Source organism: Cygnus olor, chromosome 23, assembly GCF_009769625.2.
Source record: "Cygnus olor isolate bCygOlo1 chromosome 23, bCygOlo1.pri.v2, whole genome shotgun sequence".
Lineage (NCBI taxonomy): Eukaryota > Metazoa > Chordata > Aves > Anseriformes > Anatidae > Cygnus > Cygnus olor.
This window is the reverse complement of record NC_049191.1, coordinates 1,867,868-1,893,832: the sequence shown is the minus strand read 5'-3', so window position 1 is coordinate 1,893,832 and position 25,965 is coordinate 1,867,868. Positions and strand designations below refer to the sequence as shown.

The window sequence follows — 25,965 nt, the reverse complement described above, 5'->3', positions numbered from 1 at the left end:
TTTACTGAGATGCTTGTATTCCCATATGAAATTATTAATAGTGGTGTTTTTAATTTTAGTGCACACGATCATGCTCCTACTGTGAGCGCCTTCTGTGGTTCCTCGTTTCATCACCCAGTGGTAGCATTTGTGAGCCAGCTCTGTGTCTGCGTCCCCTGGAGCTTGATGCACATAGGAGAGAGAAGAAGGGAGAAGGAAGAGCCCTAGGGATGTCGCTTGGTGTTAAAAGTAGTGCGAGAAGGTGGCTTTGACACTTGTTTTGTTTGGTAAGTCCTTGCCCGTATCAAGGTCTCAGCTTCTCCTCTAAGAAGCTACTGTGAGGACGTGGCTTGTAGCTGTGAATTGCTCTCAGCTCTGTGGATTAAACCAGGAATCGGGGATGTTACAATTGCTCTTATTTGATTCAGAGCAATCACAAAACAGTTCATACTGTTTTGGCAGGGAGGGTGAGGTACGCTGGGCTAAGTGAAATTGGAAAAAGTTGGCTAAATATCTGCAAAGACCGAAAGGCTGCGAAGTCTGAAGGCAGGAGACTCATCTGAGCCCTGGCTCTGACTGTGGGTGGCAGTGCAGAGCAGAATTTCTCGGCTTCTGGTGGGTGCCTCCACCGAAGGCAGGATTCCTCTTTTAGTAGAGAGGTAATTTTGCAAGGTGAGAAGTGCAGTGAGTGGCGCAGGTTACAGCGGGGCTGTTAACCAGGACCTGCAAACGCCTCCTTGTCAAAACTGGGTTGTGATCGAAGGTGGTGGCTGCAGTGATGGTTTCTGCTGTATTCATCAGTGTTGCCCATTTAACAACTAAATGCTTTTTTTTCTTTTTTTTTTTTCTTTGAGAGATTAAGACCCTAAACCTAGTGGTTTTGAGCAGAAAGCTTCCTTGGGAGGAAATCCTTGATTTGAAATAGGTATGGTTTTATTTACTAGGAAGAAAGTGGCATTGTATCTCCTCAATGACTTTATTATGCCTGTGGATTGTTCTTGATGCAGGGCTAGCTGACTTTGGCTCAGCTGATGCTCTGCTGGTGTGCAGCAACCAAGTCACATCTTCGGCTGAATGCAGTTTCGGGATGGGGAACTCTTTGAGGTGAATGGCTGTATAAGGGAAAAGCAATGTATAGAGCTGTCAAGTGTGGTACCCTGTTTCTCTGCTCCTTTTATATTTGGATCTATGCCTTTGAACAATAAGGTCTATTTGAATAGGACGCTGCAGTTTAAACAGACATAAAGCAACTCTTTCATGTAACAGCCCTGGTTGCCTTGGCTCTTGGCATTGGCTCACAGTGTAGGCAGTGGAAGGATTCAAATGCAGAGGGGACACAGGGGAAAGGGAGTGAGAAAGAGGATTGATTTGAGGGCGGAGGGACAGATTTTCAAGCCCTCGATATAATTTGTTTTTAGCTGTCAAATAAGCTCATTCAAGGCAACCGGAACAAGGCTGAAGAAGGGGGGTTTGCAGCAAGAAACTGCAGCAAATGCGAAGCGCCAAGGCAGGGGGATGGGTGGCGGGGCCGGGGCCCCCCTGGGAGCCAGGAGCTGGGGCTGGGGGGGTCGGGGGGCGGCAGGCAGCGGGATGGGTGCTGCCCCCTCCCAGAGGTGAACGCAGAAGTAGGTTCTTGCCGGGGGGGGGGGGGGGGGGGATTTTCCGGGGTTCTGCCGTTTTTAAGGCTTGAGCATCACGCGTGAGCTGGAGTTATTTCCCTTCTCCGTGGGTCTGAGCATCACAGCCAAGATAATTAAGTTCCTGGATGTGTCTTTAAGGGGCTGCGTTTTTTCCCCATCTTGTGTGCAGCCATAGGGACAAATGTACTAACAGACATTTAAAAAAGGAAAAAAAAAAAAAAAAAAAGAGGAGGTTAGAGGAGAAATACCACTTGGAGCATCCCTGCAGAGGGGCCGCAGCACCACAGCCAGGCGTGCCTGGTGGCCCAGGAGAGGGGGCACCCGGTGCTGCCTTTGCCACCCCCAGGACACCGTCGGTCCTGAAGGGTCCCACCGGGGCTGGGGCTCACCCCATCGCTGGGATCCACGCTGCTAGGGCAGGTCACAGACAGGGGGTGTCTCTTCCATGACTCATGTTTGTAAGGAAATTTGCTTCGTCCCCCAAATTGTGTCAATATCATCAAGTTGTTTACAGAGGCTCGGGTGGGGGGGCCCCGGGAGGAGGCTGCATTGCTCTGGCAGATGTCTTAATAGCAGAGCTGCTGCGTGCGCGTCCATGTGTGTGCTGTGCTCCACGGCAAATGGGGGGCTCTGGCACTTGCCGCGATGAAAGAAACCTGTGGTGTGCATTAAAAACAATAAATACAATGCTAAAGCATAATTTGTGGTTTGTTGGTTCTGGTGGGGCGGGGGCTGGTGGGAGGTGTGTGCTGGGTCCAGGAAGCGAAGCTGAGCCAGAGCCAGTCTGTGGCTGCACGGCAGCCCCTCATCGCAACGCCCGTGCCCCCTCCCCAGGATTTAGGGGAAGAGGAGAACAAAGATGTGGGAGCGATTAATCAACTGGCTAATAAAAAAGTATAAATCCCTGGGGACTGTGTGCTGCTAATGCCGGGGAGCTGGCTCAGAGACAGCCACCGGGAGGGACGAGCCAGCCCGCCTCTCCTCGCCTCTCCTCTCCCCGAGCCGCTGCCACACTTGGTTCATTCCAGCTGCAGAAGCTCAGAGCCTTCCATGCGGTGGGATTTTTTTTCTGGGCTGAAAAAATTAGAATAAAAAAAAATCACAAGCCTGACCAGCTTTTTTTCCCCCCTCTTTCCTTTCTCCTCTTCTTCTAGCCGAGCTGAGGACTATCCCAATCACAAAGGGGGAGAAAAAAGGGGGAAAACCCAACAACAACAAGCAACCCCCAGCACACCCCATTCCTGCCACCCTTTGACATGCAACCTTCCTTGGGATGGGACAAGCTGGGATGCAGCTGCAGCTTTGGAAGGAATTGGGGGAAATTGGGGATCTTTGCTCTCATGACGGTGGAAGTGAGCTCCTGGAGCCGGGTGCTGCTGCTCTCCGTGGGGCTGCTGGCTGTCTCAGCGACCGGTAAGTGTCATGGAGAAAGCTGGCAACTTTAGGAGTATTTGTCTTCCTGCTGCTTAGATCCAGGGACCACTGTTAATCTGTTTTCCTGGGGACTCTGAGGTGTGTGTGTGTGTGTACTTGTATGTCAGCACATGCTTCCCTGTAGTGTTCAATAAGGAGTGGATTTTCTTCAGACCTTTCTGTGAAATAGTTTGCCTCAGTCCTTTGGGAGCAACAATTTTAAACGATACGGTTATAAGAGGTGGCTCTATTTGTTTTTATTCCTCCTTCTGGTGGGTCAAATAATGTGTGCACAGTTGCCAGACAATATGCAAGATGACTAAAAAATGCCATTACGGTTCCCCTTCTGTCTTTCCCTTGCATCTTAATTCATTATTTCACTACCCTGGTATTTGACTGTAGCTGATAAAATAGGTTTAGGACTCCTTGCATGAAAATGGAAGCACTCTCCTCTTATTCTTCCTGCATTTCAAGTTGATATGCTCTTGTAGATGAGCTTCTCAGTCTCAGCATCTTGATTTTTGTGAAAAATGTTTATTTTCTTGGAAGATAGAGACTTGAACTGGGGGGGGCGGGTGGAATTTGCTTACGTCTCCTCCCCGGTTTCTGTAATTGACCTTGTAGCAAAAGCATATCTAAGGACATAAGTTTATTTCTGGTGTAAACAGCAAATATTTAGGGACTGTCCTTATGTGTGCGAGTGTGGGAGGGGGAAGAGTGGGAGAGCTGAGCGTTTGGCAGTGTCTTCTTTCAACGCTGCTGTGCCCCGATTTCCAAGAGTTTGAGTAACGTCTGTCTTATCTGCTGCATGCTAGGCTAGAGGAATGTATGCTTGTGACAACGTATGCTTGTGTGTGTTCATGTGTAGGAAAGCTGCTTGTTTTTTTTTGGAAAACCTTGTGTTACCTCGTCACTGATTTTTATTATGTAAGGCAGACTTTCTCCGAAGAGATCCAGAATAATTAACTGCTCCTCCCAAGTATGCTTGCAGTAGACCCAAAGACTTTTGCTACTGGAATCATCTATTAGGGAAGGAGGTAGAACCACCCAACAACCCACAAGTTGAAATTATGGATGAGTACTTATTTTTGGTGATTATTTTTTCCCTTCTTCAGCAGGAACATTTAGCCTATGCACAAGAGGAACTTGCCATTCCAGCAGTTTCTGTTGTGTTTTTCTGATATAAGTAGAATGATGCAGAGATACCTAAATGTGATTTATTATGTAAGGGTTTTACAGCTTTTTTTTCTTCTTTCAGGTTATCTGTAGCTTGTTCATACTTAAATTTTTCAGGTTTCTTCCTGTAACTGCTTGTTCAGTATTTCAGGCTTTCTTCTCAGGCCCGTGGCTCTTCTCTCTCTGTATTTGGAGTGCTGTTCTGGTTCCTGCACCCAGGGGTTGGTGCTCTGTTGTGTTTTCATCTCTGCAAGTAAATCTGCAGAAGTTTTTTAGATGTAAAGTGTTTTTTATTTACATCTGAATAGTGGTATTTGTCAATGAGTTTCCCAGCTACTCCTTTTCAGCAAATTCAGAAATCCGGGTAATGATCTTTTTGCTAAGGCAAGGGATCAATTTTGAAACCAGTGGCTTACTCCAAGATATCCAGAACACAGTGAACATATCTACCAAGTGAACACAGCCACCTTTCTCCAGAATCCATTGCAGTTTTAGGGTTTAATCCCAGAAAGTAAGTTTAGTCTGGCAGGGACTCCTGGTACCTTCGCTGAGCAAATCATGGTCCTCTGTGGAACAAAGTTCCTGAGAGGGTTCACTCCTGATCTCGCCTTTTCCTAGGGTTTGTGTAGGTAGTAATAACCCTGAGTACCCATAGTGTGGCAGTAGAGCTGTGTATATATAAACATATATATGTATAAAACTATCAGCTAGTAGTTCTGGCCATCTGAAAAATAAAGGAAAGAAATCCCTGCTCATATTGTATCAGATGTGTCTGTCAGCAGTCCAGTTGCCCAGTGATGGCCTTTTAAAAACCGGCTGGTTACTGCATGTGCTTTCTTCTGATGCCACTGCATCTGAAGGCAAGATAAGGTAGCTTCTGTTTGGGCAAAGTGACCCAGCTGTAGGGAAGGGGTTTCGTGATGTGCTAGAGTTTGGTGTATACCTGGGGGCTGGGGGGGGAGGAAGGGTGCACAGCTTCCCTTTTTTTCAGTGGTGCAGTGGCTTGACAGCATTTTAAGATTCGAGGAGGACACTGAATTTGGCTCTAAGTTGACTGTGATTCATGTGTGGCCTCTCAAACACGTTTAATGATTCTGATATTTTATTTCTTGGTTGTCAAAACAGGTACTCTTAATAGGAATAAGAGCAATGTTTTTCTGTTCCTTTCTGGGTAATTAGCTATGCATTGGCACTGGGACATGCACTTGGTATGTCTGCTGGCCGGGTATATGTGCAATTTCTTTTGAAGGCCTATTATAAAGGAGGTCTTGATGCTATTATTCACACTGCTTTACTAGTCAACATCTTGTTTGGTACTGGGTAATGGGAAGATGCACTGGCTTGAAAGATGGTCTCATCAGTTTAAACCCCTTGCAATTTTCTTTTTTTCTTAATGGAAAACAGTTTTTGCCAGATTCTTCCTTTGAAGAGTGGATGAGCAGGAAGCTGTTTATGAATTTTGACGTATGTGTACATATCTGTATTATAAATCATCTTTCCATTTTGTTCTGTTTTCTTAAATCTCCACAGGACAAAGAGTGAATCAGGGGTACTTAGGTACTTAATCTGCCAGGGAAGTGACTTAACTGTGAAGTACTCTGTGATTTGAGTGCGTTTTTTAAAGGGGTAAGGGTGTGAGATACTAACTCTCTGAAGTGGTGGATAGATGTTTTTATGTAGGAGGGAAGGGAATAGTCACCAGCTTGATTATATTTGATTGTGGCACATGATAAAACTACAGTATTTTATGATAATAGCTGAGTATATCATTTTGATCCGAGTCCTACTATCAGTGCTGAAGCAGTGTGGATATCAGCGCTAAATGGAATGAATGATTCCTACTTACTCATTCATGTCTTGCTAATGTCTCTTGTTACAGGAAGGGAGGCGTTTATGGCAAACATGTAGAGGGTGCAGCCTTTTTTGCATGGGATCAGACTGACTTCATAGTGCTTAGAGAGGATGGCAAAATGCAGAAGGCTTTGTGTTGCTGTGCTCCATCCTCACCCTGGTGACTTGGGGGAGGTAATGTTGCCTGGCCTGTAGGTTTTTGTGTTCCACGGTGGGGTTATACAGGTGATCCTCAGCTGGATGGGACTACAAGACAATCCTTCCCTCTCCATGTGCCTGGACAACTGTGTGGCACTCAGGTTTGACTGACTGGAGTGTAGTGAACTTACTTTCTTACTTCTTCATATTGGTTTGCACACTTGTGAGCTCTCAGGGAAGAATATCCAAATTCATCATGGTTTTCTCCGTACCAGTGTGCCCATATTGATGGGTTGAGAAGGGCAGGGGAAGGAGCCTTTAGTAGGAACATCCTTAGTGTTGGGTGGTAGCCAGGACTCTATGTCAAGCCTGGGATGTTTAGGTCGCAATTCTGTGGCTCTGCCTTGCTGTGTAACCTTTGGGAAGCAATTTCACTTCTGTCTTCACAGTCTTTGGTGGAGTTCATCACTCGGGATACAGGAGGCTTTCCTTTGCCATATAATTGTTCATTGTCTGTCTCTCTGACTTCTGTCATGGCTTCTCTGCTGCTGAAGAACATCTAAGCTCAAGCTTTCCTTGCCATGGAGCCCAGCCTTTGTACGTCAGATATCTCCTAGGGAAATTTTGTATTCAGGTGGTTGATGGACCCCAGCTGAGCCAGCCTGCAGTGGAACAGAGGTGGATGTCTGCTCAGCTGATCCTCGGTGGCTGCCTTCCAATTGTCTAGGAGTGTCTGTCAGAAGAAGGCATATGTCAAAATGGGTACAGAGAATGTGGTCCAGGCAGTCTGCAATAGATCCCAGTGGATGTGCTTTTTGCTGAGGTCGTTTAGGGTTCAGGGTGCAGCTGAGCTGTTGATGTCACGTGTAGTATTCCTGCTGTAGATAATACATTTTCTGATACGGGAGTGACTGCCTCATTAATCTGTTTTTAGAGACAAGCAAAGAATAATTCTTTCCCCTGACTCCATTTGCTGTTAACTGTTTCTACCTGTGCTCCAGGGATTTGCAACTGCTCAATTACTGTGTACTACTTGCTGCCTTGCTCTGTTTCCTGAGAGGCCATTTTTTTTTTGTGAGATGCCAAATTTCACAGCTGTGTTTCTATTCCTGCTGCAGGCATGGATCTTGACCAGAGGAAACTTATAATGTTAATGGTCGGACAGGTTTGGGGGGAAGTCAGGCAGCCTAACCTTTGTAACATCAGTTGTGTATCTTCAGTGCTTCTGGAGGGTTGGCTGAAGGATGTCTCCTCTCTGAGCTGCTTCCTTCAGGTGTATCAAAGCCCTTTGCTACTTCTCTAATAACAAAACCCTCACTGGAGATGGGAAGGGTGCACAGTATTCTGGCTAGTGCATTATAGGATTTGGACTTGAGTTTTCTGTCCTGACTGTGCAGGTAACCGTTTGACTATTCACTTCCACTGCATCACATAAGTTGAGGCTTACAGCATAGCTGTAGCTGGTACGAAGGTTTTGAGGAGAAGGCTGCAATAGACGCATCTTTGTGCGTCTTATAAGAAAAGCCTTGCTAACTCAATTTTTAACAAAAGTGTCCCAAGACACAGTGCTGGAGTCATTTTTCATGGGCTTTAGAGAAATTACATCAAATCTGTATTCGGCTGAGTGGGTTTTAAAATGCTTCTGTATAATCTTTTATATTTCTAGGCTTTGAGAGGTTCAAAACCACCGTGAGTAGGCCTAGATTTGAAATATGTGCAACAGAAAGCATAGCAAATTCAAGTGGAAGGGGAGGGGTGAGACTTTACTATTAAGGGCTATAAAAAGAAATAAGTTGAGTAACCAAGGTTCTGTTCTGCTTGAATTGGTCTAGCTCTAAGTTGCCTGTCTAACATATCCAGGAACCAAACATGGCAGAGGTAATGTAATCACGTATGTTGACTCCAACATGCAAGCGTAGCCGCTGTGGGTGCAGATGACTGAGGGGACAGTTAACAGCATAAAGCTTTAATGGGTTTTAAAACCAGGTAAGCTTTTGCTTCGCCCAGGAAGACTGACCATAAGAATGGAGCTCCCTGTGGTGGTGCCCTCGCGTGTGCCCACAGGGCAGCTCAGGTCATCCCTTATCGACGGGACGCAAGCTGCTCTCTGTACTGTGAGACTTGCACAAGGTCACTTAGGGAATTTTTGGTGCAGCTGTAAATATGTCAGGCTGAGCCTTAAACACAAGACTGCTTTTCCTTTTTCGTTTCTTAATTCTCTGCAAAGGTGAGTGAAGCTCCTCATTGAGGGGTGCTTCCTGCGCAACTGTGAGGTGTTTCTGAGGCTTCCCAAGGTGAGTGCCTACCTTGAAAGCAATGCAAGTGTCCAGTTCTCGAAATCAAGATGGAGATTTTTAAAAAAATAAATAAATAAAATGTGATGGTAGCCCCTATAGTTTCTGTGTTTACAGAGTGTTTCTGGAGGAGTGAAGTACAGTGCAATTATGGAAATCAATGTACTTTGCTTGCAATAAACATGATGCAATGCAGTAATCTCCAAAATAAATATGCTTCTGCCATGCTATGCAGTGGCTGACTGATCTGATAGTGGTTAATGTGTAATTGGGAAAATCCCATTGATTAAAGAAATCAAATTAACTCTGTTTTAGTCTCTTTGCTGCCATGGACACAGCCAGAATGGAGATAGTATGTTGCAGTGAGCTTGTGTGCAATTTTCTTATACCTCCCTTTTGTGAAAGCAGAACAGAGGATTTTTTGGTTTGTTGTTTGCTTTTGTCACTTCACAGTGGACATAGTATGGTGTTCTTTCCATCTTCCCAGGCTGAGGTACAGCAGTGCCTTGCAGGAACGGTTGCAGTAATTTTCTGTCTGAGGTGCGGGCATCGCTGCCGTGATAATAAACTGCCTGTTTGTGTGCTCACACTGTGGTCTGCTGGATGGAGGGAGAACCAGGGACTTGGTCCTGCTGCTAATAATAATTTCTGTGAGGCCCAAATAATCGTGAAGCAGGGAGATCTGGTGATTTGTGGCTTTCACTCAAAGTGCAGAAAGATTTTGCGACTGTGAGGCCTGGAGCAGCTCTGGTTGCCAGGGAGATGTGTGATAAGGAAGTAATTAAAAAAAAAAATTCTCCCTGTGTTATTGACTGCGAAAAATCTACTTGAAATTGAACTGATGACTTGGCTCAGGGGGAAGCAGGTATTTAGAGTGAAAGAAGGGGAATGTGACTTGAAGGAACACCCATCCAACATGTTTTGTTAATGTATTTGTAGCATGGTGAACCCAGCAGCTTTTTGGATGAGCAAAGGCCCTTTTGTGTCCAGTGCTGTGTAAATACACAGTTGGAGGCAGCCTCTGCCTGGAAGATTGTACTGTCCAAGCTATCAACAAGTACTGGGTGTAATTCCTGAATGTTTGGGGGGTGCAAAGATTGGGGGGAGACCACAATACAGGGGGGTTCTCTGCCCACACTGCCAAGTCTGCTTCTTCAGCCAAGTTTGTGTAAAGACAATAGATGGGAAAGGCAACCAGCACCACCAGAAAACAGCTTTATACTCGTGTGTACATCAGGCTGGGCTTGATAGGAGTGCTGCCAACCTCTCACAAAGGCCTGGTGTACCTCAGTGTTCTCTGCCATTTGCGCTTCCTTCTTAGTAATTCTTGCTGGCCTCAACATGCAAGTCTTTCCATCTGCAATCAGAAGGAAATCATCAGCGTCTCATATCCTGCCAGCATGTTTTCTTTCCCTCCACCTTCCATGTGAGAAGACCTTGCTGCTCCTGCTCCATTATCAGCCCTGTGAGAGAAGGCACTGGGCAGAAACTGTTTGTCCAGAGACGTTCTGCTGTAAATGCAGGGCAGGGGCGAGGTAGGACCAGATACAGAAAGACTTGCCCGAGGTCGCACAGCAGGTTACTGGCAGAACTGAGGATAGACTCCGTCTTCTTACTCCATGCTACTGCATGCGGGACTGCAGCACAGAAGTGCCATTCTGCTGCTGCTGAGAGAGGAGGTGTTTTTGAGATGCTTTCTTGCTGCAGATGAGGTCTGAGCTGCCTTTGCGCTCGCGGATGTGAAGGCATTTTACAGTAGTTAAACTGAAAGAGAACAATTTCTCAATACATTTATCAAAATGTCTGCAGTTCCCATTTCAAGGCAGATAAAACAACGAGGAATATCAAATAAAGTTGTCTTTATCCAGAACATTTAAAAACAAAGAAGATTTGTTCTTTTGGCCTCTGGCTTGCACTAGCACTCTGGAATGCTAACTCTGTTCTGTCATGATGAAATAGCTTTATTTGGGTTTCAACACTTGCCTTAGTGCCACCTACGTATCCCTTAACTTGAGAAGCAGCTACATTTTGTTTTCCTTTAGCGAGATGTAGAGCAACAGGACACTGCACCAAACCACAGTCACTTAACTTGATTATCCTGGCCCCATCAGTGTCTCCAGAGCTAGTTGTTTTAGAAGGTGCAAGAGCACTGAAATAGAGAGACAAGGAAGATGAATTAATCACCGCTGGAGAATTAACCACAAGTGGGGATTTTATGGTTCAGTGCTCTCCTGTTACTTGTGCACTTGCTCTCTCCCTCCCAACTGGAGAAGGCATCAAAGCCCAATTCTTGCTGTTTTCCATGGCAGTTGGCTCTCAAAAGTCCATGAGGGCATGAGCCTTTGTCCTTGCTTCACTTCCCTATCTGTAAAATGGGGATAAGTAGAATCTGTAAAACCCTGAAATGATTTACAGATTTATTCTGCAGAGAGATCCCAGTATGTTGTGATAAGCTTTCAGCAGATACAAATTGCACTGTGTTGATTAGCCACAGAAGTTTTATGCTCTTGGTTCTCTCCCTTGATTGCATGGAGTGAATTCAACCATTTCATGTACAATTTGGGATTAATTGTGAATGACATTCTGAGGTGAAAGTTGTCTGTCTGCTGCTGAACTTCAAGAAATAAAGTACTCATGGCAAAAAGTCAGAAATATAATGAAATGCAGTTTCTGTTCCAACTCAGGTTGCTTAGCTCCGTCTGTAATTAGCGGTATACCACTTCCACAGTTTCTTCTATGTATAGAGCCACGCTTGTGCCTTGCAGTGAAAGACTGCGGCACAGCTTTTAAAAGAAGAGCGTACTCCAGCATAGATGGGAAGGTGGGAGACTTGCAGCAGACAAAGAATTCACCAAAAGCATCAGGAAATTGAATACTGGTCGTAAGCAAAAGCAGGCTGTTGACAGAAGGGGTGGTCTGGACCTTCAGGTTTTAACCTGTCGTAGACTCCTTGGCTTTGAAGCAGTTGCTTAAACTGTCTGAGCTTCAGCTTCTTGAACGGAGTGGAAAAAATAAATAATAGTACTGTCTTATGTATGAGGAAGATAAATGTTTCAGGGATTGCAGAGATGAAACAGAAGTTTGTTTCGTAGTTATTGTGCCTCCTCCTTAACGGCATCTGTCATTGCTTTTGGAGCCCGTCAGAGGGCTGCTGGTGGCACTTAGTGCCTGAAAGAGCAGGATGAGTGGATTCCCTTAATGCTCGAGTTGTTTTGGTTTTCCACAGAGTTTGCCAGAAAACTTCACAGTGGGGAATGATACACAGTTGTGTGATCACTTGGATATTGTTCCCGTTCTGCCCTGGCTCTGCTTTTGTTACCGGTGCATTCCCAAGCTCAGGACCTAAAGGCTTGTACAGGGGACTCACTGCTTTTTTTTTTTTTTTTTTTTAAGCCAAAATGACCATTCTTAGCTGGCATCTTGAGCATCTTGCATAGAAGCCAGTCTTGCAGTTTGAGGACATAAGGATGCACCGGGTCTCATTCTGTTCCCTGGTCATGCCTCCTTCACATTTCTGTAACTCCATTATCTTCAGCAGGATTCTTCCCTCCTCTAATTGCTGCAGGGCAAAGGAGGATCTGGTCCTCTGTTAGATGGATGCTTGATCTGAAGTTCGGTGAGCAGTTAATGCCAAGTTGGAGGTATAGAAAATGGAAGCTCATTTCTTCTGTAACAAAGGCACAATTCAATGCTCCTTTCCCATTTGATACACTGAATAATAATATCAAGAAAAATATATTTCCTTCCAGAAAGGAAATCTATTTCCTTGGAAGGATAATGAAGCCTGGAGTTTTTCCAAAGCCAATGCCATTTTAAAAGATGCTACTTGCATCATGCAGCATATTGTTTATAACCCTCTATTGTTTTTTTGTCTCCATTATGGAAAGGTTAGGCGCTGATTGTGGACACTGCACATCTGTCAGCAACAATCCTGGGATGTTTTCATTAAAGTTAAGCATACTTGGAAAAGGACTCGGTATGCTGATAGTAAAAAAAAAAAAAAAAGTGTCCACTCGCTGAAATAATGAGCATTTGAAGGGTAGGGAATTTATCCCTGGTACTATTGGGATTTTATTCCTACTGCTGAGTTTAACACACAGTCTCCAAAGGACCCAGTCCTGGTATGATGCAGGAGGGGGGGATGGTGTTACACGTGTGCTGAAGCCTCTGCATGGCCATCCCTGTCCTGAGGGCTCCAGCTCCGTTTGTGGAGGCTGTGCTGTGACAATGGTCAAATGCTGCTGCTCTTCAGCAGCAGATAAAGCAGCAGTGTTGGAGCTTCTCTACTTCAGTAGGATGTGTGAATGAAAATACACTTAATAAACTGTCGGTGCTCATATGCAGAGGGAACAACGTGTGAAACGGTCCCCACACTGTTGATATTACTTTGCTTAAAGCCTTGAGCAAAGCCTGGTGAAACCATTATTATTCTTTTTTTTTTTTGAATGAAGTTCTTGGGCCTCGATCATGAAGGCAGATCATCCAGTACCTCAACCCAGAAGTCCCAGACAGAGGTATCTTCTTCTGTACTAGACAGAGCGCTGCTTTCTTCACCTTGGCAAGATTTAGGATACGAGAAACCATCCCGCAAGGCCCACACTGTCGTTTTATCTTTGTAAATAGCTGAATCAGTTCTAACTGAAGGAAATTATCTTAGGAACAGCAAGTTAATTCCACTGGATTTAAAACACTCCAGAAAATAATGTTTTATGGGAGGGTCTGTCATTTGTTCCTGCTAAGTGCTGTGACAGTCTTAAGCTAGAGAACAAATTATAACCTTTTTTTGCCTAGGAATCTAACACTGAGGGCCATTCTGTTATGGGGAGGTTTTTTTCCTTTTCCATGACTGCAGTTAGCAAATGAGAGTTCTTACAAAAAATACCCAATTTGAACCTACAAGTCGATTCAATTCACCCCTTGTTAACTCTTTGATTGAGAGCTATGTAGATTAAAGAAGAAAGGTATTGATCTACTTTTAGGATTGAAAACTAAGATTAAATAGAAAGTCTAAGGGCGAAAATGAGTTTTTAAATGAATGGACAAGCTGAAAGAAAAATAAAATCGTGCAATATACTGGGAATAAGTTCTGAGAATCTGTTAGCTAGGCATACTTGGAGGCCATAGACTACAGAAACTGCATGCTTTAGATTTGCATATGAGTAGATTGTGATTCAATTTGTAGGAAAATTGTGTGTGAGTCTCAGCAGATTGGTACCTAGCGTGAGAATTTTGCTAAATTGGATCAGAACAGGATAAAAATAAGTTCAGTTTCCTGGTTTCAGAGCATGCACTGGTTGATGGTATTATGTTTGGACAGCGAAAACTGTTGTTTATGTGAAATTCACATGTGAAGGGACTGAAACTTCCGATATAATTGAAAGGTTTCAGTTTTTCTTTTTGCTTTTTTTCTGCATAGAATTCATTAGAAACCTTTTGTAGCTATTTGTTGGTTAGACCACGTCACTGTCTTTATCTCATTGGGCAAAGTCAATTGTTTAACTTTTCTGTGCAACAGGGACTTCAGGGGACTTTCTTTGCTCAAGGTGACAAGCAGGCATTTAGTAATAAAGTGCAGCAATACTTAAAGGAAGTGAATGTGAAAGTGCTGTTAACAGAATCAAATAAAAAAATGGATTTATATCCCAACAAAAATTCTCATGAGAAATTGCCTTCTGTTTGCCTCTTTTTGTAATTCAAATATAATAATAGAAGAGCGAGCTGTTATAATACAAATGCCAGGCAGAGTGTGTTTTGTTGGAATATCTCAAAGCAATGTACATCGCATTTCTTTGAGCGTGGGGAGATGAGAATTGCCATAGAAGAGTGAAGAGTTTTTTAATAAGTGGAGTATGTGCTTACTCAGGATGAGGTTTTTCATGTTTTTATCTGCAGGTATAAGATTTTAGTCATTACTGACAGCTAGTTTGCTGGTTATGGCATTAGCTGAGTATTTGGAGCCAGTTCTTCTGTATCATTGTCTTCTACAGAACTTCTGCCTTTTTTTTTCTCTGAACCACAGATGCTAAAAAGGGATAGTGGCCACCTTGCAGCTACCAAAACTCCTGCACTTTCCATGTAGCTATAAATGAATGAAAATATAACCAGGTCTCTCTATGGACATTTGAAGAGTTAAGCATGTAAATTTCTTTCTTTTTTTTTTTCCACTGTGGTCATTTTACAGATGCAGAGAGAAAGTAAGAGTAAAATTTTAAGAGACTCTTGTCAAGTTATTGTGAACACTTTCATTGAGTCTTGGACTCTTGAGGCAATCTTTCCAAGGATGTTTAGATGCCTAAGTAAGTATGCGCTTGGCTTGTAAGAGGATATGTTAGCTGCAAAACTCAGGTGCATTTGTAAATGCTACATGATGGCTGGCTGCAGTTCTTAGTTTCTAAACATATTTGTAAGTCTAGTCCTGAACACTGAATTTCCATTTGAAAGGGGACTTGTGGTCCTTAGCTGAATTCCTCTTTGGTTTTGTGAAATCTTGCACGAAGTAGTCACCTCATCTCATGTTGGAGGTTTTTAATTATTCAAGGGTCATCATCAGGCCTTCCATGTTCCAGTTTAGTGCCTTAACCATCTGTTAAGTGTTATCTTCTTAGGCTAGCTCTTGGTTTCAGATAAAGGGTGTATGCAAGCTCATATGGTGGTCTGCAAAGCCATTTTCCTGTTACCAGAATGGGATGTGGAGCTTCTCAGGCCCACGTCAGAACATGATGCAGAACGACTGCAGAGCAGGCTGATGGTGGTGTGCAGTTCAAGGCTGTCTGGTCCACTGAAAAGCCGTGAAGGGCAGTCACAGGAATACCCGGTGAGGCTCTTCGTCGCGGTAGACAGCATGGGAAGAATATGCATTAATTGGTTAATGCTTGTGAAGTGCTTTGAAGATGGAAATGGCTATATAAGTGCTTGGTATTATTATTATGCTGACAATGGCTATGTAGAAGAGTCGTGGCACTAAGGGAACAGTCAAAATTGATTAAGAGACTATTTTGAAAGAGAAAGTTTTGAAGGGAGAAAATTATATCCCTTGAGAAGAGGCCATTCTGGGTGAATACTGGGCTAACTGTGTTAGCTCGCAGAGCTGAGCGAACGATTTCAAGTAATGGATGGTCCACACAAGTTGCCCAGTTTCATCAGGAATTGTGCAGCTGTGAACTTCTGCAGATAATTACTGTTATCAGGTTGCTAATGGGTGGCTGCTTGTGAGGGCTAGACTTGTTGCAACCATCAGGAAACCCAGTTTTGGCTTGTTTTGGGTGGGAACGTCACTTGGTGCCTCAGGTTGAAACCTAACTCTTGAATCCAAGTTCCACTGAGAGCAAACAAAATCCCTGAGTTTCTGGATTATGAATCTAAATAGCTTCATAAATGAAAAACCCACTGGAGTTGACTTCAGTAGTGGTGAGAGCTGATGTGATTTTATAAGACAGAAGTGTGAGTTTAGCATACCGGATGCTGTCGGCCATGGAAATACATGCAGTGACTTCTACGTTTAACCCAGTAATTTGTAAGGAATGAATCGGGGTCTTGTCTGCACGGATGGCAGGCCGTTTTCAGAACGTTGCATCCACGTAATGACTGGATAGCAGAGCAGACTTCAGGGTGACTTGTTGCAAGCCAAGTGAATGTGAACCTGCCGATGGGCCACTTGTTTGATTGCTTTCGCACTGCTCTAAGTGGTCCAGGAGCACAGCAGATGGGAGAGCCGCCTCACGTCTGTTCAGCCGGGCAGCACAGGGTAGCTGGGGAGAACGGGGCCGAGCCGCTGCGTGTACGTGGTCACTTCCCTGTGCTGGGTGGCAGAAGCATTGTCTGCTTCTATCACAAGGCTCTAACCTTTACTCTGAGCTTAAATACTGCTGTTTACGAAGCATCCCATACCTCTAGTCCTGGAGCTGGCTAGAGTTGAGTCACCTGGATCAAACGCTTGACTGCAGGCAGACGGCTGAGAGCTTTTCTGTTCTGTGTCTAGTGCAAGTGGGAAGAAGCCACACCTGTGTCTAAGAAACATCTGGAGCTGCTGGCTTTGCTTAAAACACTACTGTTAGGCTCGTCATATCCAAAGCCCTAGAGGCTGGAGGGTCTATGCCAAAATTCAGGTCTAAGTTGTGCATGTAAAGCTCACTGCTAAGAATAATCCCACCTGCTGGCTTTGGTCTGGGGATGGCACTTTTCCTCCAGATCGGACCACTTGGCTTCCTGCGGTGCCCAGTGTTCAGAAAAAGCATCTGGGTGTTGCCGAATACTGCAGGCACGAATCCCGTGTAGGAAAGGGAGGAGGAGAGGCTTTTTGCAACTCCTTGTGAAGCCACGCAGACAGCTGAAGGTTGCAGTTGCCAAACTCTGTCAACTAGTTGCTTAGCATTCAAAGAAATTTCTACAAATGTTCTATGTAAAATTGAGCCTTCCCCCCCCCCCCCCCCCCCCCCCTTTCTCCTTTCTGAAAGGCAGCCTGTAGCAGACCTGTGGTTAGGCTGCTGGATGTGTGCCTCTGCTTAGCAACTGCCTGCCAGCGTCACGGCATCGCCGCGAGCCCCACGCCGGGACGGAGCCGCTGGCTGCCGGGAGCTGGGCGGAATGGTAATTTGGGGTGAGAGATGCTGCCGCCGATCTTCAGGAGGCTTGCAAAGCCTTGCTCTTAATTTCTCGACCTTCAGGCTCCCTTGAATACTTCCAGGCAGCTTTCTGCCGCTGCCCTGTAAAATTCAGACCAGCTGAGAGTTGCCTGGTAGTTAAACCTTTATCTGGTATGTGGGGCTTTGAAACCTCTTCCGTCAGTCGTTCAGCCGAGTCCCATTGCCTGGTGCTTGGGGTGGGATCAGTCTGTGATCTGTGGGATCTGTGTGAGATCTCTCTGTAACCACCCTGAACAACGACCCCACCAATATGGGACGGGTTGGAAGCTCCCTGCGCCTTCCTGCCCGTGGCTGGGTGGGCTACAGGCAGGGACGGCTTCTGCCTGGCTTCCCTCCTGCTATCAGAGATCACCCCCTCCCAGGCTCAGTGGCTTGGTGGCAGCTCAGGGTTGTGTTTTGTTGTTATACCATCTGTTGGGGGATTGCATAGCACGTTGGTTGCAGTAGCCTAGCACGCGTTACAGGCTCGGCTCTCCAGTCCACTCCACATCCTGTACTCAACATCAGTGGCTGAGTGGGGCTCAGATAAAGCAATTGAACTTCATGTGTTTCACGAGATAATTGCAGCTCCTCTTCCAAGTGCTTCTCTTTCGGATTTGAGGCAGTGAAAAATACGCAGGTTCTGCATAGGCTTGGCAGCGAGTATCATCCGTTTGCAGAGAAAGCACAGCCTGGAGGTGGGGTGCGTAAGATGTTCCTGGTAGTGTTTCCATTCAGTACTAAATGCAAATGCTTCGTGTCGCTGTACCACTGCATTTGGATCTGTGTGATGTTTATTGTATGGGGTAGAGTCAGAAGAAGCACAGACGTGCAGTTTACACAAGGAATCTTACTCGTGAGTCCCTGACTCTGGTTTCAATCCAGTACAAAGAGACACCAGCGTGGCGCATCTTGTCTAGTGCTATGCTGAAGCTGAACCCTGCTTAAAGCAGAGTGAGCTGTGGTATTTTTGGCCTTGCTGACAAAATTCTTACTCCTTGTTCATTGCTAAAAGGTTCAGGGTTTTCTTTCTCTGTGTGTACGCTCCTTGCATTGACAAACTCTGCTTGCCTGGCTAAACACCATCTCTGTAGGTCAGCAGAGCGTGGAAACAATCTCTTCATTTGTGATAGTCTGAACAGGCAGAGCCCGTTTCTTTGTTCTGTGCGTGCTATTTCGGGAGCTCTCCAGGTGAAGCAGTGTGTGGTCTTTGTCACCATGTTTTCATGGAAGATGGTGACAACTGAAATTTGGTTAACAGGTGCTGAGGCATTCTGTGTTGTGGAGTAATTTGTTTAAATTCCTCATCAGTATTGGCCAAGCCAAGTCTTGTTTGTTACTCACATTTGAAATGTTTTCTAACACTGTGTCCATTGCTGTCCACTGGCTACTGGATCAAGTGGTGTGTGCCAGGCGTTCGTGCCGTGCCTCCTGCTGCTAACTTGAGCTAGCGCAAATAGAAGGCAATATTTTTAAGACTGCTGATACAAAATATTAAGCACAAAATATATTCATTTATGTATCTTGATGAACACAGACTTCTCTAATGATTACTTTGATACTGCTTAGATTATCTAGCATACATTAGCAGGGATTTTCTTAGATGCTTGTTGAAGTCAGACACGTTCCTGCTGTGTTTAACAGTGCATGTTTACATCATCTTGTCCATCTACTTACATTGATTCATTGATGTAATAGCTCCTTAAAACAAGATGTAGCTTTGCTGGTTGTGCCATCCCTGATATTAAAGCTTGCTGTGCATACCAACCACTTGTTATGTGTAGCCTGTAGTGTGTTCACTGGCTGCGTTCACTCTTGACCTTGAACTCCCAAGTCCAAGGTCAAGCACACTTGTTCGCATCCTTGCTCCTCTCCCATCTGCTCCCTTGGTACTTTTCCCATGGAATCCTGTTTTCCTATGTAATCCTGCATGCTTGGAAGTCAAGTAGCAGGAGCCCTCCTTTTCCTCTTTCCTCATCTCAAACTTTGCCTGCTCCATTTTCTCTATACGACTCTCTCTGTCATAAGAAAATGACAGCCTAAAAAGCTGCCAGCAGACTTGATTTTGGTAAGCATTTGGCAAATAAGAAATACGGGTGGTTTGGATGTAGATCTTTTCATGCCACGTGCCACTACCCGTTTAGATTTTCCTGCAAGTTGCATTTGTGTTTAGGGCAAGAGCCTTTGTCTTGTAACCTGGCTGAAATCTGCCCCTGTGAAGGGGCACAGAGCCCATGTGTCACGGCTTCTTCCCTGCTGGGGACAGGGTGTAAGGGCTGTTACTGCCTCAGCAGCACAGTGCCGTGTCCCATCAGTGGGACTGGTGCATCCTGTGCTGCTCTTGCTGCAGCCACCAGCACCAAAGGATCCATTCACACAGCGCAGGTCAGAGTTCCCCACTGCTCTTCAAATTGTCTCATCTGTATGCTGAAGGGAGTGTTAAAGCCTGGTTATGTTTTGTCGTCTTTACATACCGTTGCGCACACGCTCAGAGAAGGGCGAGGAAAGCAGCATTATTCCATCCTTATAAAAGCAGAAAGGATTGGAGGGGGTGGTGACTTTTCCCTGCCTGAGCCCATACAAAGCACTCATTGGGAGTTGTAAAAGGGTCCGGAGAGGGCTGTGCAGTGTGCTTAAAGCTGAAGAAAATCAAGTATAAAATCTTGAAGTTGTTAATCTCTATTGAGAGGCTTACAGCAGAAGGACAATACAAAGTGTGAGGAACTTGGCTCCAGGCGATTGTTCCAGCCCTAAACAGAACCAAGTCCCACAAGGGCACAACAAAATACGGTTAGGCCCTTGTCTGCTGAGAGAGGATTTTCTGCCACAGGAGTGCCTTAGCCTGGTGATTGTGCAGGACTTCAGATATTAATCATTTAAAACTGTTCCTGCTAAATGTTCTTGCAAAATATTGAAGAGATCTGAGCTCCCTTTTTTGGCTTTTCTCTTCCCTCTCCCAACTTTTGCAGTGGAAGGGATGGGGGAGGGAATAGCAAAGAGGAAAAAAAGTGAAATAAATACGTGTTTAAGTTGAAATATTTAACTGAAAATATAGCTTTCTTTAAACTGTTCTGGTGATAACGCTGAAGTAATCTTTATTATTCTCTATTATTAGTGTGAGCTATTCTACTTCGCTTCTACCAACAAAAGCAGAAGGAATCCATCCCACTTCCCTCCTCGCTTAGCAAGTCTTCACTGCAAAATGCCTGTCCTGTTACCTAGCTTGCTTTGCTTCTGTTCAGGCTGTAAGCATTTCAGATGGTAAAGTGGTACTTAAATCTGCAGGGGTAAGCACTGTAAAAGTAGCTGAGAAAGGTACAGCGTGCACCTGGGGAAAGCCAGCATGACACCTTGATGTCTCTTCAATAGCCCCCAGGAGTGCGTGTTGTGATACTCATGGAACAGCTCAAGTCCTTACCAGCTACACCATGGTAGTGTGATTTTTGGGTCGCCCTTTGACAGAGATCTGTTTTTAAAATAAATAAAATCTGATAAGGGTCTTGAAGACCAAGTCCCTTCTGTTCCCAGGTCATTCCAGTGTAGGGATGAAGCAAGCTTGCAGAAGACAGCCCATGTCAGGTCAGCATGCCACGCTGCACTCTGTCCCTCTGCTAAGAGTAGAGAGATTTTAGCCTCAAGGGGAGATCTGGCAGCTGCTGTTATGACCCGTGTACTCAGTTAGGCAATTTCTGTCTTAACCAAACAAGGCATTACTTTCCAGCAGTTGCAGTCTCTGGCCTCTCAACACGTCAGGGGGCTGCTGTGCAGCGGTAAGACAGACATATGTGCGATGTCATGTTCTTGTGGTCTGAGTTTTCCCCTGCAATGGCTTTTGATGGTACCTAAAATTAGGCATTTTCCTTTTTTCTCTGCAGCACACCAGAACTTCTTTGACCTTGCTACTGTAAGTGTATGCCCTTTCGAGGTTCACACATGAAATATAAAAACAAAGTATAATAAAGCAGAAGATACTTTTTTTTTTCCTTTTCTAAAGAGAAGGCTAGCTTTTGGTGTTGAGGAGGAAATGTGCAGCCAGCATCTCAACCATGGGAATGGGGCAGTGTTCCACCCAGGCTTTGCCCTAGCTGCAGCGTTTTGGCTGATCTTTGACTTTATGCCGCAGACAGATGTGGAGCAGCTGTGAGGAGGCCAGAACCTGGCCAGCGGTTTGGAAGCACACTTGAACAAGGAAGCACTGAGCAGGTTGGGTTTACCTCTGGTAGCACTTTCCAACATTTTGGGTCTGTTGACCTCAGCATTTCCAGTTTAGGTACTTTTGTTAAGCAAAAATAAATTGGTGAATTAATTATCACAGTATGTAGGTGCCCGTTCTGTTTCTAGAGAACTTAAAAGAATAGGCAAACGTTTCTTTTCCTTTCACAGGTGCCTGCAGACAAGAGAAGTGCAGGTTGTAAATCATCTGTCTTGGGAAGAGACAGGTGGGGGGAATAAACTGTTCTTTGTGTCCAGTCTGTGTAGGAAAAAATGAGCTGGCCTAAAGCAGTGCCAAGATGGATCTGGCCAGGCATTAGGGAAATGGAAGAACTACCATGCTTTTGTCCAGGATTTTCCTAATCTAAAATGCGTGTGTGTCGCTTCCAAGACATGTTAGAAACATCATATCATCACACATCTGTGTGGCAGTGCAGTGCCCCTTGGAGGTTCCAGACTTGCCTTTCCTGGGCTATGGAAGTATTTGCAATTTCTACCCGGAAGGTGCCTTGGTTGGAACTTTTGCTGGAGAGCTGCAAGGATAGCAATGTGTTTAGAAATCCCCTGTGGGTGTGGGGAATTTGCATAATCTTCTAAGGCAAAAGTTTTGGTTGGGAGAGAGTAGATGGACACGTGGGGAAAGCTAAATATGTTATTGCTGCATCTTAACTCCACCATCACCTCCTCTCCTCCCTTTCTTTCTCTGCTTGGGAATCCCTTAAAACGGAATTGCTATGCTGAGGTTGGAATGACGCCTAAAGGTAACAGATGTCTTTGATAGCTGTCTAGAAACCTGGGCTCTGTTCCCCAGGTATGGGCAGCACTAAATGGCACCTAAGGTGATGGCAGAGTTGGAGTGAAGGACTGCTGGGATGGAAGGGAAGAAATGTCTCTGAGGACTGGAGGAGTGACTAAGTTGGTTTCAAGAACGGTGCGTTTGATTTGCAGTACCCCGCAGGATTGTGCAAACCTGCTGTAGGTTGAAAGCTCACGTACTGCTCTTGATTTGAGGTGGGTGCTGTAATTCTTCCTGGGCTTGGCAGTAGGGGCTTGAGCTGGATTCAGATAAAATGCTTGTTCTTTGCCCTTGTATTCTTCATTCCATGCGTTCAGAGAAGAAAAAGGCCCTAGCTATCTGAGGTGTAAATCATCCCCTTGATGATGTTCTTCAATCCAGTGGCTTTTGATTAAAAGTTATAGTTAATGGAATGTCTCTGCATTATTTATTACCCTGAAGGCTTTGATATAAGACTGTAGGTTAAGTTGAAACTATGAAAAGGTGAATACTTAGGGAAACAAGGCTTAGATTTATGAAGTGTGAAGGTACTTTCACTGTGTGTTCACTTAAATTGTATGAACAGGAGAATCAAAGCTAGACGATGGGTAAACTAGTTCTGAATTGTGATTGAGAAGATCTAGGTCCGCTATGTAAGAAAACATGATTAGTTGCTGATAAATGATTCAAAAGAGTAAACATTGGGGCAAAAAAACTTTTTCCTAATTTAGATGGCAGATCAAACAATGTTTTAAAAAATAATACGGAATTCTTAATGACTGTTTAATACAGGGGGTGAGTTTTTAATGTGGTGTTCTTGGCATAAGGTTGTGAAAAGACCTGTGTGAAGGAGCTGGCTGCAGCCATTTCCCAACCCACTCATGACTGTAGTCTTTTGAGGCCCCTTCGGAAAGGGGCTTGCCTGTGCCTTCACGTGGAGAGGGAAGTCCAGTAGGGACCTCAGGTGCTGGTCCTGTGCTGTGGCATCTACGCAGCCTTGTGAAGAGTCGTGCGAGTCTTGTGCGGTTTCACGTGCGCCATTCCACAAAGAAAACCGGGGCGCTGCTGTGCTGAGTTTGGCTGTCTTATCTCTGTCTCCATCCTTGGGCACTACCAGGCTCAGGGCATCCAAACGCGTGCTCAGAGGATGCTGAAAACCTAAATAGCATTTGCATTCTGGTTCTGAGATGGGGTCTAGTGCCTTGGTTTGAAGGTCTTCATGTAGTGAACGTGAATGATTTGAGGCAGTAATGTACATAGAAAAAAATTGAGAAGTTACTGATGAAGTAGCAGAATCTGGCCCTGGTATTTCAGGTCAGAATGGAATGTGCTTGCATTGTGTCTGCAGGATATGGATTTCAGTTTCACTGGGGAAAGTGTTTTTTATGTTCATCTATTTCAGTGAATAGGCTAGAACAATGCAAAATAGAAACACTTGTACCTAAGTAACAATAACTAAAGAAAATGACAATACCAAACGCTGCTGCATTAAGGAGAAGACAGCCATGTATCACTAATAGACGATACTGCTGAGAGCAAGTCAGTATATATGATTTGATATTTGTTCCTTGTGAATTGTGCAATGACCATACATCAGTGTTCGCTAAATTAGTTTTTTTCTGCTGAGAAATGAAGGGCACCGTTATAATTTAGGAAGCACTTCAGAAGTAAATTCTGTTTTCCTCTCTCCAAAGTATTGTATCCGAGAGATTAATATGATGTGAATCAGAATAGTTAAAACGTTTCCTTGATTTACACCATCATGGATCTGGCCTGGAAAGCTTAAAGAATTGGAAGTAGGTGGAAGGTGGTTAACCAATCTTGGATTTTTGTATTTTGTACCTATTTTCTTTGCCTTTGTACTAGCCAACAACACCTTTGTAATAGCTCCTTCAAAGAGCATTTGTAGTAACAGTATTTGAAAGCACAAGTTTATCTGGGTCTGGAGATCTGCTGAAATTCTAAGTGAAGAGACTTGAAGGGTGCAGCAGCCAAGGCAGATCACTCCTGTATGCAAGTGTTGTTTATTTGAAGGAAATAACGAAGTTCTGTTACTATGAATGGGTTTTAATGGTTGAGTCTCCTCATTCATATGTCAGCTGATTTTTGGGCAGTGTACAGTGGCCATCATGACTGCCAGCCGTGAGACATGGAGGATGTGAGAACCAGTTCTGTGCCACCCTCACTGCAGTCATTGGTGCGTGGACTGTTTCGCTCTAGTCCTCAAGCTGCAATATTGCATTGGAGGCCACTCTTAGGCAGGAGTGACTAATACGAGAATGGTCCCTCGCTCATGTGTCTAAACAACTTCAGATTGATAGCACAAGTAAACCTCCCACCAGCTTCTGTCTCCAGTAATTTAGCTTCTATTGTCAGAAGCAGCCTCGGTTGTTGTGTACAAGGGCATTCTCCCTGCCCTCTGCGCGGCACGAGGCTGATCGATACCCTGAATTGAGGGGTGTGCAGCTTTTCCCCCTTCAACGAGCGGGAGACAGAGCTGTATTTGGCTTATCTTTAAGTGTCTAGTCCTGTGAAACTGTGGCGTGTGGATTAACTGCGTATTATAAAATGCCACTGACAGCCTGTATTTTTGTTAGGAATGTGGTTCTTTTGTGAGCATACTGCAAAGTAAATATTTCATTTTCCTTGTGCATATGGTCCAGGAGTGAAGCTGGTTCGTCTGTGTACGTCGTTCAAGCAGCGTATATTGCACAAAACAAGTGGTGTGAGTTGAGACAGGTAAAGCTGAGTTTTATGCTCTATCATTGAGGAAATGGTTGTTGTGCCCCTGGATAAAGATGTGTTTTTTCTGCTAAGCACCAAGCCCTCTATTAATGTGTTTGTTGGGTTGTGTTTTTTCCTCCCTGCTAGATGTGATCTTGTTGAAGAAAAGCTCTGTCCACTGAACAGTGCCAAGCGTGATAATGCCTTCGTCCTTGTCTGGAAACTAAGTGCTACTGCAATAAAATTACATTGATGCATTCATTAAAAAGATATACTCTCATAATAAACCACTTTCCAGAATTGAAAATGACAGGTTGCATTGGCAGAGTACAAGTTAGCATTAGCTCCATTCTCAGCCTACTCATCTCTGTCACAAAATAGGACACTTGCCCACAAATGCATATCCACTGATGAGTTTCTTGTTGGTGTTGCAACTTCAGAAAGTAGAAGCCCATGAATAATAGCATTAAAAGGTGGAATACCTACATAAATATTTACGTTGCTGTGCCAGACCTTCTGGTAGATGACATCAGATGTGCTAGCTGTATGTATTCACCTTTCTCTTTCATTGTTGTGGCTTTTGAATAAGGAGTGGCAAAGCGAGAGGGGTAAATGCAACCCTTCTGGAAGGCTTGTAAATCCTCTGATGGCAGGGCTGATGCTGACCTGCAGTGGGTGTAAAACAGTGGCTTCAGGTTAGAGCTTGTGCTGTCACTGGTGCTTTGTCTTGTGGCCACCTGGCCACGATGAGCTGAAGGACAAGGTGGATTGTTGATGTGACCCAGGAAAGAAGCTCCTGCTTTTCCATTACCTGAGTGAGGTGTGTGGAGGTGCCTCGTGTCAGACTCCTGCGCTGGAAAGAGTGCTCCAGAGACTTTGGAAGAATATCATCCTCTATCAAATACAAATTCATCTAAACTTTTATAGCACTGACTGTCATTGTCCTTTATATCTACCTGTCCATGCTTCTGAGCCAAAGGGATAAAGAGAATTTTTTTTTTTGCAAGTCTTCAGAGGAGAAACGTTATGTTTCGTTGTCATGTGCTTTAGACTCCAGGTAAGGTTTTGTCAGTCAAGTCTGAGCTAACTCATACCTGAAAACAAATTATAGACTATGCATACATTCTCTGGGGCTTCCTGGA

The 25,965-nt window shown here is 44.6% G+C and overlaps 1 protein-coding gene across 8 annotated transcripts in view; it reads left to right on the top strand.

Annotated features, from left to right (window-relative positions):
• The window catches only part of CSMD2 (CUB and Sushi multiple domains 2), a 332,069-nt gene that overhangs the window by 35,932 nt on the left and 270,172 nt on the right, over nt 1-25,965 (top strand). For 4 of the 8 annotated variants that reach the window (XM_040534780.1, XM_040534779.1, XM_040534772.1 and 1 more), the window contains exons 3-4: nt 60-266; nt 2,774-3,032. The exons of 2 other annotated variants lie outside the window; for them this stretch is intronic. In XM_040534780.1, coding sequence (XP_040390714.1) covers nt 2,876-3,032 — 157 coding nt within the window. In that variant the 5' untranslated portion in view covers nt 60-266; nt 2,774-2,875. The remainder of the gene's footprint in view (nt 1-59; nt 267-2,773; nt 3,033-25,965) is intronic. 2 more of the 8 variants (XM_040534773.1, XM_040534774.1) reach the window with 1 other exon arrangement.